General features: G+C 34.5%; 1 protein-coding gene across 8 annotated transcripts in view; it reads right to left on the bottom strand.

Annotated features, from left to right (window-relative positions):
- LOC146997746 (uncharacterized) overlaps positions 1-3797 on the bottom strand; it is a 42963-nt gene extending 39166 nt beyond the window's left edge. For 6 of the 8 annotated variants that reach the window (XR_015040821.1, XR_015040822.1, XM_085815733.1 and 3 more), the window contains exon 1: positions 3672-3787. Coding sequence is in view for 1 of the 8 variants with exons in the window: in XM_085815737.1 (XP_085671863.1) it covers positions 3672-3714 (43 nt within the window). In the remaining 7 variants the exon portion in view is untranslated. Of the gene's footprint in view, positions 1-3671 lie in introns of all 8 variants that reach the window. The other 2 variants (XR_015040823.1, XM_085815736.1) reach the window with 1 other exon arrangement.
- Between the last annotated feature and the right edge of the window lie 14738 nt (positions 3798-18535).

Raw genomic sequence — 18535 nt, 5'->3', positions numbered from 1 at the left:
GAATGTCTTCTCTCCTGCCATTGTTGTGTTCTGTGCTCACTTTGCCGTAATTACTCCAGCTTAATGCCGTCTTGTTGGTCGATAACTCGAACTCCCAAGTCAGGATTGTGGAAACAAAGGCCCGAGAAAGAATTATATACGAGAAATATAATTCTGCATAAGCTCAACTAATAACTAACAGCTTCATAATAACATGAAAACACTGAATTGGTGAGGTAATATATTATGATTTCACATTTTACCTGAATTCTCTGCGTCAGTGTTGTTAAGTGCTTTTTAATTTATTAAATAATAGTAAATGTCTTCCAAGAGTTAGAATTTTCATAAGTCAGCAGTATTTAAACTTGATCACTTAAGAAACCACAACTGGTTGTACGATTGACATTGCTAAACAATGGTAGTTTAATCATAAGCTCGATTCCTAGGAAATGACGACGAACAGCCTAACAACCAACAGCGGCCGTTCGACCTGGATTCGAACATCAGCGAATGGATTGGCTGCATAAGTAATTTCGTGTTTTCCTTCCGTGTATGTAAATACGAGACAATTTCTTTTAGAAAGTATACCTTAAAATAGTTAGACGGATGTCTGCGCTAATCTGTCAACAAGATAAAACAAATGAGCGTGAGAGAGACTGTATATATAGATCTGAAATCTTGTTATTCTTGTTCAGATAAACGTAATAAAGAGGCAGGTATGTTTCTTATGTGAAATCCAAACAAACTATTGCTGCCATTTTTTAGAAATTATTGCATATATAATTAAGATGATAACTATTTTATCATCATTACTGTTTCAAATCTCTCTGATGAGTTCTTTTAAATGTATCTTAGAGCGGAATGAAATATACAGATACTGTAATTCAAGTATTACCAAAGACTATTATTTTATAATTAAATTTTGTTTCTAAGCGAAATATAATGTATTGTTAAAAAGAGAATGCCAAAAAACTATACTTGTATAAAGGCTAAAGAATAAATATACTGGCATTTTAAACGTTTATTATTAATTACACCAGTTACATGAATATAAAAAAATTATTACTATCAAAATACATTACCAGAAACATATACAGCATTTTCGTGCGTGTGTTTCCTCTTCTCTTGGCGTTACGTATTCGAGAAATAATATACGACAATTTTCCAGTGTGCTTTCTTTCTAAAGTGGCTATCGTGCTTTGTCTTTGGAACTGGCTCACATAATCACCCAATATGCCATGTATAAATTTCAAACATAGTCAAAGGTTGACGCAGTTGCCAGTTTAATAAAAAGCACTATATTTTCCTAAAAAATGCACTTGTATAAGACTGTATGTATGAGACTTATACAAGTCTCATACATACAGTCTTATACAAGTCTCATATGATGTATTTCTACTATTAAATACACTAGTGCCGCCCAACCGGTATAGTGATTAGCGTCGCTGACTGCCGTGCCGAAGGGTTCGAATCCTGGAGAAGGCACTGATGTTTGTAAATGAATAGTGTCGGTGGGGCATGGCGGCATTCTGAACATTCGACGAGCCGAAAGTCCTCTAGCGTGGATAGGTGGAAGGGGAGAGAGGTGGGAGAAAATCGGACCCGTCCCCATGGTGCTTTCCATGAAAATTGGGGGGGGGGGGGTAACTGAGTTAAATCGCTCTGTCACTTGTAAGGTGCTCAAGGCTGTTGCCAAAGACAGGCTTATCTTGCGCTCCTTCACGCGAAGAATTTCGTGGGCTGGTCCTGATGTTACTGACAGATAAGTGAGCATAAGTAACAATACCAACAACAAATACATTAAGCAGGGCCACCTGCGCATGACTACTACTACCTACATGTGACATAGTACGCATGACTACTAGATACATTAGGTGGGTCATCTAAATTAAGCAATAAAAAAGGGCTGTCCAGACAAGATAAAAGAATAGCTTTATTTGAATCTTATAGGGTTTGAAGTCTAATTAATTTAATGCAGTTTCGAATAAGGGAATTCAAAATGTTTTTAAGCAGAGTGGTTGCATTGATGTCTGAATAAGAAAAACAACGAGTCTAATAAGTCAAACTGACGTCTAAATAAGAACAACGAAAATTTTAAAAGATATTGTGGATGGTCCAATCAGCCAGGAAGATATATTGAACCGACAAAAATTTGAAAATTATTTGAAACTTGATTTTCCAATCCATAGATTGGTTGCTATCGTATTTTAATCTGGCAAGATGGTTAAAATGATGACGTCTGTGAATGTACGACACCAGGAAAGCGATTCACCTGTTTGACAATAATACGAATTCTTTAATGTTTTAATGTAATATATCGAGAAAGCAGAGCTATTATCCCACTTAATGGTACGTATTTATAACTATAAATGGTCATTCGCTAATTCAGTTTTATTTTTATTTTTAACGCATTCACATGTAACAAAATGAAACTAATTTCCTGTGATTTACTGAAATTTTTACTGACAAAAACTTCAGACTATTCGTGGCTAATATATATATCATATTTAAAAATGTTAAGTATATCTGATAAAATCGTGATATTTTCTTTTAATCAAGGAATGCCCTGTAAGAATCAGTAACAATATAATGGACTTAAAAAGAACGCATGTTCGGGATGACATCGACAATTTGTAAAAAATGGCCATAAATTGTGGTATTGCAAAATGAGGAATTTGTTTGTTAAATGACTTCGTATAAATCAGATACGTTACATATTTTTATAAACTGGAAGACGGATAAAATGCCTCGTGCCTTGGTAAGAATCCTTTAAACCTAGACAGATTTATCCTACAAATACAAAAAATTATACAACCTCACAGAGTTTGTTTGCTAATTAAATGCAGCAAAATCGTGATGCGCTGTCTTTCTAAATAAAAAATTTGTGATTATGGAAAAGCCTCATGGTATACCTGAATAAGGAGAGAGATGCCTTCATGGAGGACTTTCTAAGGGAAACTGGCTCGTATACCCGTTACACATAGGGAAAACCACGAAAGTGTTCATGCGGCCAGCCCGTTTTCCGGGATTCGAATCTCGGGCCGAGCTACCAGTGTTCAACGACTTTCTCGCTCGGTCGCGCTGGTGGGAATCCACACTATATCTTGGTTTTATAATACAAAAGAATGTACTTCCTTACACAGTATACTTATTAAAGTTTCTCCTTCGGGCAAAAACATTTTACTTAAATTCATTCTCCGTTTCTTTGAAAGAGTAAAATTACCATAACGGTTTTCATGAATATAATGAATTTTCAACATTTTATTCTATTTTATAAGAGTCCTTATAAAATAAAATATATATAATAACCCTCACAAAAGGACGAAAATATGTATAAGAGTCCTTATGGGGGTGAAATCCGTTACTTAAATAAATAAAAGACCGAAAAAATGTTCTGAAATAAGGGGAGCAAAATACAAAGGAATAAGATAGTTTTTCTTTTTGCATTCAGCAACTAAACTCAATAAAGGGTTCTTAAAACTCCATTACTTTTACCTCACTTGAGAGATACATAAGGTGGTTTATTCTTTCAGTCCTTTTTCCCGTTCTTTTTGTATCTCCGTTTTCTACTTTACTTTCACAAGAACTTAAATAAAAATTATCTAAAAGCAGAGAATGTGGTCAACTTATTTACACTAACAAAATTTTAAATAATAGAAGTTTTATATTTATAAGAATTTTTATATTCATACCGTAATAAGTCTTCCAAATGATGGTATACATATTCTCTAGCATACTGAAGCAACTAAGAATAAGCAAGAGGAACTGGTGTAAGATGAATAAATCTGCACTCCACTATCTCGAAGGCTTGATTATTTGCTTACAAGAAAGCACTTCAAGTACTATATCTGCCTTATGGGAGGGATGACTTCTTTAGGCAGATAAGATGACTTCGTGGATATCTTTCTAAGATAAACTGGCTCGTATTTATTTTACACTTAGGGACAACAACGAAAATTTTATATAGCCAGTCTGTTTACTTACTGGGTGCTGCGGGTGAGAAAATGACGAAAACGAAATTTGTAAGAGTAACAAAGAAATATTCAACAATGTTCGAGCTAAATGGTATAAAATTAAGCCATTGTTTTCGTCCGTTTCAAAATAAGCGAAAGAAAATTGTTGAAAAAAAATTCTCTGAAACCAACTGTAAAAAAGAGATTAAAAGTAGGGTTATTAACGAGTGCCGATATCTTTATGGATGTGAAAGGCCTCTGAGAAATCTAATTCACGAACGACAAACATTGTTTTAATAATTTTGTCTGCATTTTTAAGCCCAAACAAGGATGATAGTCTAAAAGTTTGCGTTGATTCAGTATAAACAGAATCTTAATGCATGTATGTATGTTCCTCGCGTTGTTAGAAAATATTATATCGGTATTTAGAGGCATCAAATTTTGAATAACATAATCCTCCACCCGACCATGAGACCTGGAAACCCGAATTTTCACTCTATGTCATATTTCATAAAAGTTTAAAGAAATTTTGATTAACAAAATCAACAATTTGAAAGGGAAATATGGCAACAGTGTTCGAAATAAAAACATTTTAATTTCCAGCGCTCGAGATTGTTGCCGTTCGGAAAAATGCAAGGTATGCATCTTTCAAATTTAATTAATAAACTCGGCTGCGTGAAAGCAATGTGTTGACACGACCGAAAATATAATACGTTTATCTTCCACGCAACGGCGTGTTGTCATTTAGTAAAGCTTAAGGTAATTTCAAATTTAATCTGGAATTTTTAAGTATTAAACTAAGCAATTTAAAAGCAATATTTTAATATAATTTCTGTTTTTAATGCGGCTCCTTAAAATAAACATATATTAAGATCATGAGATGTTTAATTAGAAATATTCAATATTTTTATAAAATTACAATAACTGGACTCATTAAAATCATTACATACCTTTTTTTTGTTATAACCATTTTAAGAGCCTGGCCGCGAGAAGGTTTTTCAAGAAATAATATAGCAAATATAAAAGCATGTATGGCCATCTTAATGCTAATGATGCCGTTTTGAAATAAGTTGCAATTTTGCTCAGGGATTGAATTTTAAGTCGCATAATTGCAAAGAACGTGATGTTTAATAAATAAAGTTAACATATATAAAATGTTAAACAAAAACACACAAAAACGTTTTTGTTGGCCATCTTACTCAGAAAACTGAATATTGATGTGATGAGCTAAGTAAAGACTGAAACAAATACAAAAATGTATGCCAACACTTGCCACTGTATTGGGAATTCTAAACATATGCTACTACGCAGCTTCAAAAATTTCTGATTTTGTTGTGGTTCTGTTTTGTTGTTGTTTCTGATTTTGTTGTGGTTCTGTTTTGTTGTTGTTTCTGATTTGTGCTGTGGTTAAGTGCGGGAAAAATTATGCTTAATAATTTCCCTCGCACTTAGCCCACATATAGTTAAGAATCTAAGACGACAAAAACAATTGGATTAGCAGAACTGTTAGCAACAGCAGACTGGTAGAATGCGAGTTCAGCGAGAGAGTAAAAAACATTAACAAACCATTTGGGGCGACATTTAAAATCTGAAACCTCTCAGATTTTATGTTATTTTAATTATTATTTATTTTAAAAGAACACAGTTTTTACGCGTTTTTGTGCGAAATTAATATATCTTTTTGCTTGAGTAAAATTAATGTCTCACTTTGCTGAGAAAAATTACTTAGATATTTCTAGAGTTGATATCAAAAATGCAGTCTAAACTGTGAACGTTTTCAATAAGAGCAAAAACGACTAGAAGCTTACATAAAATTAATATGCTTGACAGTGCATAACTAACTGATGGAAATAACAGAATAATTAACGAATTTTTTTAATCGGTCAAAAAAATTTTTCCTTTTATTTTTCTTGAGTGAAACTTTTTAACTGCTTTGTCAGTAATATGAAAAGAGAAAGTTTTTCCAGTTGTAACCGCTGTTGAGTAATTGAGTTGCTGATCACAAGCTAAACTATTTAACAGTGGTTGAAATTAAATAAAGGTTTCTTAACTCGTATTATTGACAACCAATTAAAAGGTTTTCAGTCTCAACACGAGGCTCACCAGCAGCCAAGTGGTAAAGTCGCTGAGCACTGGGAGTTTGACTTGGGTTCGGTTCCAAACAAATGATCTGACTGTATGGTCGTTTTCATGGTTTTCCCCATTAGCGCAAACGAGCCAATTTTCCTTAGAAAGTTCTGTAGGAAAGTACTCTACCCTTCAGGCAGATATCTCTAGCGTAATCCAAACCAACCACCCACAAAAGATAAAAAAGCATTTCACCTCAACTATTTACGATGGTGAATGCAAGCTAGAACGTTCGTTTTCTTCAGTAGCTTCACACACCGATACGTTCATTATGATCTTGTATGTAAATGACAAAGGTTTCTGAGCTCCTATTATTTAACAAGAGATTAATTTATATTTCAAGACAAGAAAAAACATTTGGCATTTCGTACTATAACCGTCGATAGTGAAATTTTGCCAAGGTGCGAGATGTGCCGTCAATTATGGATAAGCGTGACATAACGACACACTCACAACATCTGGCCTTTCATTAGATGAAAACATAATGGATTCACGGTAAGCTACTTTTAGTTCTTATGGACAACTATTGACTGTTATTGCTGTACTTGTTCTTGCATTTTAAAACAATGCTTAATATTTGGTCTTGCCTTCTACAGAACAGCAATCAGTGGTTCATTTTAAATGCAATGGGTTCTAATCATAAAAAAGTGTGTATTTTTGGACAGAATAGGGTCAAACAGTAAGAGAAGGAAAAATTAAATGCAGTTCATAGCATTCTTACAGAACTTCCTGTAAAATTAGAGGGCTTAACAAAATAGTAGAAATCGATTAAAACTTTTTATGAAGCGCAAAAACGAATCGAGTACACTACTGACTATTTTTAAATAAAATTTAAGTTTGGTTAATGATAATGGCAGACATAAGACAGAGCCTCGAGGAAAATCTGCCTAAGGGGAGGGATGCTTTCGTGGAGGACTTTCTAAGGGAAACTGGCTCGTATATACGCTAACTAAAAGAGAAAACCACGAAAACGTCCATGCAGCCAATCCGTTTGCGGGATTCGAACTTTGGACCAAAATATCACTGTTTAGTGACTTTACCGCTCGGCCGCTGGTGTGTTTTTTTAAATAAAGAAGCATTATTTCCTTCAGAATTCCAGAGAAAAGATAGGCTAAATATTTTCAGAATCGTTGCCAACTTTGATGGGTTGAATGGTGGCAACTTTCAAGGTCAACAGGATAATGCGGGAGTTTCAAACATTCAAGTAACTTTTGTAAAAATCATAAAAATTAAGGAATTATTACATTCTTACAATAGATTAGTTTTAATACTTTACGTATATTACATGCGTTTCTTTTTTTTAACCTACAAATAAAATAAGTCAAATTTTCGGTTGTGGTTAATTCAAATTTACTCTCAGCTTTTTTCCATAATTTCTTTCGCTTTTTTTTTATACAAAAGATGGTGCTATTGTTTCGTTTCTATCATTTACCTAGAACATACGAATTCTTCTGGGTTGCTCTCGCATAGACATGAATTTCGTTTCAGTCATTTTTACTTTCTTACCGACAAAGTTCTACTTAGTCTTTGAAGATATAGTACTGAAATTTAGTCATGTTTATCTTATTTCATTTGCTTATTAGTTGCTGCGGCGCATACTTCTTCTTATATTATTGTATTAAAGATAAGTACTTTTAATTTTTCTTGTCCAGCTCAAAACGAAGTGAAAAAAAAAGCTTAACTAAAAAGAAAAATTAAATGGCAAGACATATAGCTTTCAGGAACACATGAACTTTATGGAGTCATTTAATATTTACGATTTAATTTTACATTTAATATTTAGTTTTAATTATTTTAGATTAAAAAAAACAGACCCATTTGATGTTTTTAATTTCTGTTTCAATTTTTATTGTATTTCTCAAAACTTGAATAAAAAGGAGCCAAACAAAATAAAAATGCTCTATATTTATTCTTCAGCTGCCTTACTATGGGCAGAAGGGAAAGTGAAATGTCTTAACAAACCTTTATAAAAAATTAAAACCAGTGGACATTCTTTTACAAATGCTATTTGAAATAAGAGAAAATGACGCTTGAAAGAATACTAGATTTTAAAACTTCGAAATTTCTCCTTCTTTTAAAGATTCTCTTCCTTTTTTTTTATCTTGATAAAAGATTTCTTAAAAACTTTTGACGAAGAAATACTATAACATTTCACCTAGAACGCTCATGAAGTTACAGTTTCTATCAGAAAAAGACATATCTTGTGATTTGAAATTGAGTCAAAGTCTCTTTTATACTGACTTCTAGTTTCTTAAGTCATTTCATTATTTCTTAAAAACACGATAACTGTTGATTATTTAACAATTATGCATATTTTAAACCACTAAGATCTATCTTTTGAAATAAAATTTCAATCGTTATGGAAAATTCTTTATTTACTTTTTGCACTGCTGGTTATTAAGTTTGCTACGCCAAAAAAATGAGCAAATAACACAATCTTATTTATTATGAACATAGAGTAAAAAAGATGAAGGCATGATTAAATATGCAGCTGGTTTGGGGTACCCAGCATATAGAATACAGTGCACAGAATTACCACCTCTGGTAGAAACAATGGTTGTAATCTGGTTGGGCATCGAGTTGAACTGAGCTTAGATGACAAATAATTCATTCCATGCAGCTTTAAATATATGCCAGAGTTTATTATTCAGGTATGCTATTTATTAATCTCGTAGTGGCAGGTGAGCGGTTTCTCAGCAACCTATGACCAGCCTATCGGAAACCCATGACCATTCTTTAATGCGGAAGAGATATACAGAACGTACTCTACAGGCAACAGTCGAAAATCCCCTGCATCGAGGCTGATCAAGATCACACGAAAAACATGCGATCGTGCATTATCTTGTTGAAAGATATCATGCAGGCCTCGAAGATAGAGCACACCCATGGGTCTATGCACTTCAGAAATATAACGGCGGTTGCCCATATTGCCCGTTATGCGAACTGGAACGTTCGTTTTCCTCGGGACCTCCAAACATGGTGTTGTACCTCTCACATACAGCGAGGATAAGTCTGGCAACAGCTTGTAAAGAACGCTCCTGAACTCTACTAGAAAGACCTATGATGCTCTTGACTAGAGAGAAGGTCGTTAGCAAACTCCTCACACTACGAGTACTATAATTCATTTTAACACCTTATGTAAAGAACTGTGAATGGCAACGACTTAACTGACTAATACGCATGCGTAAAGAGATGAGACTTCTGTTGAGACGCCTGTCAGAGAAAAGTTTGGGAAGCTCCGCCAGCGAGCTGAGGTGTGGAGATTAGATTTGTCCAGTGATGACGAGTGCTATCTTCGTTAACGTCTCTGATCGTGTCACCAACTCGGATATGTACTCAAGTTTTTCTAAATGTATTAATTAAATGTTGTATCTGTGTTACGTTGTGTAAATAAAAGTGATGGATCACCACTACCAGTGTTGATACTGAAGCATCCACGACGTCACAGACAAATGAAATAAAAAAATTTGGAGGTTCCACCGAGATTTGTGTGACAAGAGACCAGGTATGTGTTCTCCACAATATTCATTTCCAGGCCTGAAATGTATAATGTAGTTATTTATTACTTATTCGGGAAATCAATTCCCAAAGCAGAAGTAGCACATCAGTGCATAAGAGTTTTAAACACTCGCTGTGTTTGGTTTATAGTATATCTAACAAGATATTTTCCTTTTGTGGTATATTCGGGAAAACATTTTCCCATTAACACGTAGCACATCAGTTCATTTTATAGCACGTCAGTGCATAAGAGTTTTTAAAACAATCAAAGTGTTGCATTTATATATCTAACGAGATATTTTTCTTTAGTATGATAATAGGGAAAATCCATTCCCGTAAATAAACAGCACATCAGTGTATTTATGTTTAACATTTCGTTATAAATTGGTGTGATAGAATCTGAACTATTTATTTTGTGTATATGTGAAAGCACATCAGTGCAATATTGAAATTTTCATTTCTAAGTGATTAGAAGAAAATTTATGTTAAATTCTTGTGAAAGAAATAAGTTGTTGAAGATATTAAAAACTTGTTACTTTGGTTTTCTCATGAAAGCACACCAGTGCTGTATTTTCATATGATATGTTTTTTCTGATAAGTAGAATGTTAAATTTTATCATTTCATTGTAGAAAAATTTAAGCTTTAAGAAATGTTTTAATAGTGTTCTGATTTAAACCTGCGCCTATCGAGTTTACGTAGTAATTGCGTTGGCCATGTGGATTGCCAACGGTAATAGCTGTCATGAAAACGAGAGTTAATTAAAGATGTTTATATTTATTGGCGCCACTCTGGTTTTTTTTCTGTCTGGCTGTACTAAATGAAAAGAATTTGTTATTATTTTTATACGATTTTATTTATATTTTTTTATTCAGTAAGGTTGTTTATTCGTTTTATGTTTGAATGGAAATAAATCCACAGTGATTAATGCTTTTATTAACCTTTTGTTTTTATTTGCCTAATTTTGTAAGTAAGAAGAAAGTGTTTTTTATATCTCTGATATATTTTTATGTGTATTACTTGTGAATAACTATTTGTGTTTTTATTTGTTTTGAGCAATTACTTTTGTGAAAATGGCATTTTTGGGAAAAGCTAAGAAAAGGGATCTATTCCTTGTCGCTTCAGAACTTGGGGAAATAGCTTTAGAAGATATGAAAGTAATAGATTTAAAACATTTAATAACGAATAGTAAAAATTATGAGGAAGAATTTGTTAAAAATTTGTTAGAAAGTATTATGACTGATAGGATAGAAAAGGAAAACTTAGAGAAGCAAACAAGAGCGAAAGAATTACAGTTAGAACAGGAAGCTAGGGAGAGGGAATTTCAGATACTACAGCAAAATAAAGAAATTGAAAAGCAACAGTTAGAACTAGAATGCCTTAAGGCAAAGCAGAACACTGAATTTGCTAAACCTGGAGGTGAAACCGTATTTAATCAGAATTTTCAGAAACTTATGCCCAAGTTTAATTTAAAAACTGATGATATCAGTTTATTCTTAGAATTCTTTGAGAGGCAAGCTAAAGTTCTAAAATTGCCCACGGATCAATGGGTGTCATATCTCATTGGTGTCCTTCCGGTTGAGGTAAATAATATAATTGCTAGGGAACCTGAAGAACAGGCTAGAGATTACAAACATATTAAAGAATTACTACTTAAAAGATATAAATTAAGTGCGGAGAAGTTTCGGCAACTTCTTGTGAAGACTCAGAAAAATCCGGATTCTACGTGGTACGATTTTTATCACGAAATTAAGACATTTTTAGATGGGTGGCTTAAGGGATTAAAAATCGAAACATTTGAGCAACTCAAGGATTTAATGTTGGTAGATCAGATTAAAAGGCGCACGCCTAATGAGTTTAAGGAACATTTTATAGATGAATGGGCCACGATCACTTCACCAAAACTGTTGGTGGGTAAAATAGAGGAATTTGAAGATGCGAAAAAGACGATGGTTGGGAAAACGAAATTGGGTGAAATGAAAACGATAATATCAGGTAGACAAATGGGTGTTTTTCAGTCCACTGGTAACGTTTTCAAAAATAGAAAAAACCCTCAAGGTACACAATTTAAAAAAGATGATGATGCACGCAATGTTGGGAAAAAGTCAGACTCGAATTTTGATAGGAGAAAAAGACTCCAGTGCTATGAATGTGGATCTTTTGACCATTTACGTCCTCAGTGCCCTAATTTTAAAACTCAAAAGGCAGATTTGTATCGGATAAGCGGGAGATCAGAGAAGAATCTGTTAGATCTCTATACGTTAAATGGAAGAGTGAATGGTTTTGAAGTACCTATTCTAAGAGATACAGGAGCAACGGTAGATATTATTTGTCAGAAATATGTAGACATAGATCGAATGAAGGGAGAACACGTGTGGGTTCGACATTTGTTGGATGATCATATGACTTGTTTACCTGTTGCTGAAGTAGATATTGAATGCGACTTGGGTACAGTAACCACTAAAGCAGCTGTTATAGGAGACCACTTAGACCAAGGACGATATATATTAGGCAACCAGACAGCGGCTCTTCTCAGAGGAATTGAGAAAAATTATTCGTCGTATGTCGGTAATGTTAATGCGGTCGTTACTCGATCTCAAGCACGACAATTTAAAGAAGCGGAAAATTTATGTGAGACGAATCAAAATTCTGAGCAGAAGGAGTTAGAATTGGAAGAGGAGGACGATGCTCATGAGAGATCAGAAAACGGAGAGATATTGCCTCCTGTCGACCTTTGTGTCCCCACAAGTCCTGCAATTCAAATTGACTCAAGTACTTTCATTGATGAACAACAAAAAAGTAAAGAACTTGCCCCTTTATTAGAACTAGTAAAAAGCGGAAGTAAAACAAGTTATGGGATTAAAAATGGGGTTTTAGTAAAAAAGAAGGTAAATAAGTTAGGAGGAGAAGAACATTTAATTGTTGTTCCAGAAAACCTCAGAGAGCAAATTAAAGCAGTTTGTCATGAAGGAACTTCAGATCACTTAGGAGTTCTGAAAACAAAAGACCGGTTACTAAGACATTTTTTCTGGCCAAATTGTTATAAAGACATTGAGGAATTCGTTAAAACATGCGACTCCTGTCAACGTGTAGGAAAAGCAAGTGACAAATAGAAAGCACCGTTGGTAATAGTACCTGTGATATCGGAAGTCTTTAGTTAATGTAGTAAGGTTAATGTAGATGCTTGCGGGCCTATGTCTACATCTACTGAAGGTAATAAATATCTTATTACAGTTATGTGCTTAGCATCTAAATATCCTGACGCCGTCCCGGTACCGGATATAACGTCGAAATCTGTTGTAAATGCACTCTTGCAGGTATTTAGTCGGATGGGTTTTCCAAGGGAGGTTCAAACTGATCAAGGAAAATCTTTCATGAGTCGCTTAACCGTTGAATTTTTGAAGAGGTTTGGTATAAAAATTTCCAGAAGTTCGGTTTACCACCCCCAGAGCAATCCTGTAGAACGGTTCCATAGGTCAATAAAAAGGGTCTTAAAGGTATTATGTATTGAAGCTGCCCCAAATTGGGAAGTACAATTACCTGCCGCTCTCTTTGCCCTGCGGACAGTAACGCATGATAGTACAGGATTTAGTCCAGCTGAGTTAGTGTACGGGACCAACCTCAGAACACCTGTCGCATTATTGTATGAGAAATGGTTAGATCCTCAGGAAAAAGAAGATACCGTAATAGAATATGTTTTCGAATTAATCAATAGGTTAAAGAAAAGTAGAGAATTAGCTAAAGAGAAAATGAAAGAGGTGAGAGACAAAAGGAAGAAATGGTATGACAAAAATGCCGTGAAAAGGGAATTCCAGCCAGGAGATTCTGTATTAGTATTAGCATTGAACCAACCCCATAAACTCGCTCCTCAATGGAAAGGGCCGGGGAAAATAGAGAAAAGATTATCAGAAACAAACTATGTGGTTAGTTTTGAAGGGAATCAGGAAGGGAATAAAGTGTATCACATCAATAGGTTAAAACCTTATCATAAGAGACCTGAATTTTTGAATATGGTGCTCCTTGACAACGAGGAGATAGTTGAACCCTCGGAATTAGAGGAGGATTTTCCTTATATGTTAACCGACCCCAATGTGTTTGATTTTAATGAAATAATAGCAAAAGATAATCTTAAAGAAAGACTTAGTGATGAACAAATCCTGCAGTTGGGAAAGTTGTTGGTAAAGTTTTCTGCTATATTTTCGAATATTCCAGGGAAAACAAATTTAGTCGAACATGATATCGAACTAATCAGTGACAAACGCGTACAGCATAAGCCTTATAGAATGGCAAATCGACAGAACGAAATTCTTAAAGTCGAGATTGAAAAAATGTTAAAATACAAGATTATTGAACCAGGACCCTCTGAGTATACTTCACCCATGATCCTTGTTGAAGCACCAGGTAGGGATCCTAGGCCGTGTATGGATTACAGAAAGTTAAACGAAATAACGCGTACTGAGTTCTACCCAATCCCCGATATAGAGCAACGTGTTGAAACTGTTGCAGTAGCCAAATTTATCACCTTGACAGACTTAACTAAAGGTTATTGGCAAATTCCGCTGACCCCTAGGGCTCGGAAAATTGCTGCCTTTGCTACAAATTTTGGCGTATATAGGCCTTTGCGCATGCCATTTGGGTTTAAAAATGCTCCTTATTATTTTAGTAAAATGATGAGCGAAATATTGTGCGGATGTGAGAAATATGCTACCCCTTATTTAGATGATATTGCTATTTTTTCTGAAACGTGGGAGGAACATTTACAACATTTACATGAAATTTTAGAAAGAATAAGAAAAGCCAATTTAACTATTAAACCCTCTAAGTGCAAGTTTGCACAAGAAGAAGTGCAATATCTCGGTCACATAGTAGGTCGAGGAAAACGTTCTCCAGCAGAACTAAAAATCGAAGCGGTTCAAAATTTTCCTGTTCCCACAACTAAAACTGAGATTAGAGCTTTCTTAGGGTTAGCTGGATACTACAGACAATATATACCTATGTTTTCTGCTATAGCCGCACCTTTGATAGATTTGTTAAAAGGGAATAACAAAAAGGGTAAAATTGTTTGGAATGATGAATGTAATGAATCATTCAAATCGTTAAAAGAAAAGCTATCTAGTAGGCCTGTGCTACATGCACCCGATTTTTCTAAACCATTTATACTACAGACAGACGCGTCAGATCAAGGATATGGTGTTGTTTTAGCCCAAAAGGATGATAAAGGAAAAGAACATCCCATATTGTATCTCAGTAAAAAATTTACTGATAGTGAGCGGAAGTATTCCACCACTGAAAAAGAGTGTGCCGCAATTCTGTATGGAATAAAAAAACTGAAAGGGTATATAGATGGGCAGACTAAATTTTCAATTCAAACGGACCATAATCCCCTAGTATGGCTAAAAAATAATGCAGGTAGAAATGGTCGATTATTACGCTGGGCCTTAGCCTTGCAATCTTATAATTTTACGATACATCATAAAAAGGGAAGTAACAACTTAAATGTAGACTGCTTAAGTAGAAACTCTGTACATGCCAGTTAAATAGACTAGTTATCATTTCTTTTAAATTGTTTTGTTATTTGATTATGTATATTGTATTTTTTTTTAAATTCATACTATATAGTAAATTGTTAACTTGATTCATAAAGACAAAATTTCTGTGTTGGTTTTTCATATATTGTATATGTATTGTTATATGTATTTTTTATGATGGCCTGGTTATGAGAGTGGAGAGCCTTTGTAACAGTGTAGTTTAAAATTAACGGGTAAAATGTTGAACAATCTGTATTGAAACCAGAAACTGTGAACTGTGAAGGTTTACTTCTCCTGTGTCCGGAGAAACAAAAACTGGAGGCGGAAGGTGTTTGTTTGTAGCGAACGCCTGCCTGAACTTCTATTTTATCTTGCAAAGTTTTGTTTCCTCTGTGTCCGAGGAAAACAAAATCTGGAGGCGGAAGGAGTTAGTCTGTAAAGAACGCTCCTGAACTCTACTAGAAAGACCTATGATGCTCTTGACTAGAGAGAACGTCGTTAGCAAACTCCTCACACTACGAGTACTATAATTCATTTTAACACCTTATGTAAAGAACTGTGAATGGCAACGACTTAACTGACTAATACGCATGCGTAAAGAGATGAGACTTCTGTTGAGACGCCTGTCAGAGAAGAGTTTGGGAAGCTCCGCCAGCGAGCTGAGGTGTGGAGATTAGATTTGTCCAGTGATGACGAGTGCTATCTTCGTTAACGTCTCTGATCGTGTCACCAACTCGGATATGTACTCAAGTTTTTCTAAATGTATTAATTAAATGTTGTATCTGTGTTACGTTGTGTAAATAAAAGTGATGGATCACCACTACCAGTGTTGATACTGAAGCATCCACGACGTCACAAGCTGCAGGAAGAAAAACTTGGCAGTGCTGGAATGGCAACAACGAATGATATTCTATAGTTTTTTTGATTTTGAGTCCATGGTTTTTGCGTCTTTTGCGATATTATTGCGTTATAACATTTGAGTTTTGGGTGAAGGAAATGGAATCCGCTGTCCCGCTGCGGATATTAGTAAAATATATTTAGAAAATTAGCTGCGTTGGAAAGGATGAAACCTTGTGTTTGAATTTGCGATATTTTTCCTCCTAAAGTTGGGTCGAGTTCAGAATATTATGCCAGGTTTATTCACGCTGGTGCAGATAAGTTCAAATTTTGTTTTATTGTGTTTATAGTGTATAACTTGCAAATATATGAATAGAATTCCATTAAATAAACCTTTAAAATTCTGGAATGGTGTTTAAAATTTTTGATGTAGAGTATTCACATTGCTATGTCGGAGCCAGTGGCAGTCAGGTGTAAAGTAAAATAGTTTTTGCTCCATGATATAACAAAATGGCGAGCCAGGCAGGATTGCGATCCTGATTCGAATGTGTTGAGATTATTATATTAATATAGCTGAGAAAGTATTGTGTTTGCTATATTATATTATTGTAGAAGTAAATATTAATTTAAGTGTTATTTGGAAACGTAATGCGTTTTATTGTCTCCAATGTTGAATTTCGTATTTGTATTCGAATTAGTTTCAATTTTCAATCGAAATGCTATGCGTTAAATAGTCTGCAGTGTAAACGTAGAAAAGGTTATGCGTTAAATCTTCTGCTGTGATATTCAAAATAATTTTGTTTTGCTGTATTATGAATGTTATGACATATTGCTATTCATTTTTATTAAATTGAGTTATATTTTTAGAATTGCTGAGTAAAGACGTTTTTGAGGATTTGTCGGATTGATGATAACATTACAGATTTTGAGTTTTAAGTGCGTCTGCATTTAAAGATAAAATGGATGTTGATATGTTGAAGAAAAAGCGTGCAACGGCACGCAGTGCCTTTACTAGGACGGCTAAGATTCTAAAAACCGAACTTTACAAAGATGTTCAAGCGGATAGAGATGTATTGAAAGACAAAATTTTGAAGTTGCAGATGATAATTGCTGAGTTGAAATCTTGCGATTCAGAAATACTAGATTCAATGATTAAGGGAAAAGCCGCTGAAGATGATCTGGAAACAGAGGTCATAGGCTGCGAAGAATATTCAGAGGAGTTTATCACCCTTATCATCGAGTGAAAGAGAATATAGATAATGCGGTTGACCGTAGTGTCAATACGAGTTCTAACAGGGATAGTAGCATAAGTGTTTCAAATGAAAAACGGTACAAGTTGCCGAAAATTCAAATTAAAAAATTCGATGGACAATTATTAAGTTACCTTACATTTTGGGGTCAATTTAAAAAGATCCATGAGGATAAGGAGTTTAATGACGTTGACAAAGTCCATTATTTAGCTCAATCAATGTTATCCAAAACTCGGGCTAGTGAGTTGATAGATAGTTATCCTTTAACGGCTGAAAATTACCCGAAAGCCATTTCTGCGTTTCAGGAGCGTTTTGGAAACAAGGAAATTTTAACTGAGATATACGTGAGGGAATTGTTAAAATTAATTATCCAAAATGTAAGCTCACAAGGGAAGGATCGGTTGCCGCTAGTGTCACTGTTTGACAAAATCGAATCCCATCTCAGATCTCTAGAGTCTTTAGGCTTAGCCCTGGATACTAATGTTTCCTGGTTATATCCCATGGTCGAATCTTGTCTGTCTGCTGAGTTGCTTCGAGTAGGGCAGAGAAGCGTTTTGTTCAGTAAAGAAGGATCACGTCTCACAAATCTCCTGGAATTTTTGCGTAAAGAGGTCGAAGGAGAGCAGAGAGTTAAACTAGCCAGGTCTGGATTTGAAATTTCTTCTACTTCGTGCAGTGAACATTCTAAAGATGTAAAAGTTAAGACCAAAAAACCAATTGCTAGCGCAGCAAGTCTAGTTGCTGTCAAAGAACAAAAATGTGTTTTTTGCGGAAAATCTCACGAAAGCAAAGAATGTTTTACAGGGACAGGGACAGGGAAAAGTGGACGGAGCACCAGAACTTCGTCAGTGACTTTTACAGGTGTTGCTCCGCCGCACTACTGTACCCCGCTGGGCTTTTAGTTGGCCCGCATCGGATGCTAGCCTACCAAGACATTTACATAGTAATTTTACATTAATATTAGACTTACGTATTGAATATACAATTACAAAGACATAGTATACAATTATTGCAAAGAAATTAACCTATTAACAAAAGTTGGATTATGGCAGATTGAAATAACATAATTACTTCGAACATACATACAAACTTTCATTGTACATTGTACTTCATACAAACAATATATTTACATTAGTATATCTAGTTACATCGAATTAAAATAAACAGAATTTTAAGGAGCTAATTGAAGGATTTTTTTTTTTCCTTTTTTTTTTTTTTTTTTTTTTTTTGTGCACTTTTCATACTTAGTTGAATTACTAAGGCGAATTCTCTTATTAATACATTTCCTTTCATTTTTTTTTAACTTGTTACACACAAATGCATCAGCACTGAAATCTTACATTATTATTTTTGTAAATTAATGTA

This window comes from Stegodyphus dumicola, chromosome 4, assembly GCF_044657685.1.
Source record: "Stegodyphus dumicola isolate Sdum_Otavi_A_Nest chromosome 4, ASM4465768v1".
Taxonomy (NCBI): domain Eukaryota; kingdom Metazoa; phylum Arthropoda; class Arachnida; order Araneae; family Eresidae; genus Stegodyphus; species Stegodyphus dumicola.
The sequence above is the reverse complement of the archived record's forward strand: the minus strand, read 5'-3'. Positions and strand labels throughout refer to the sequence as shown.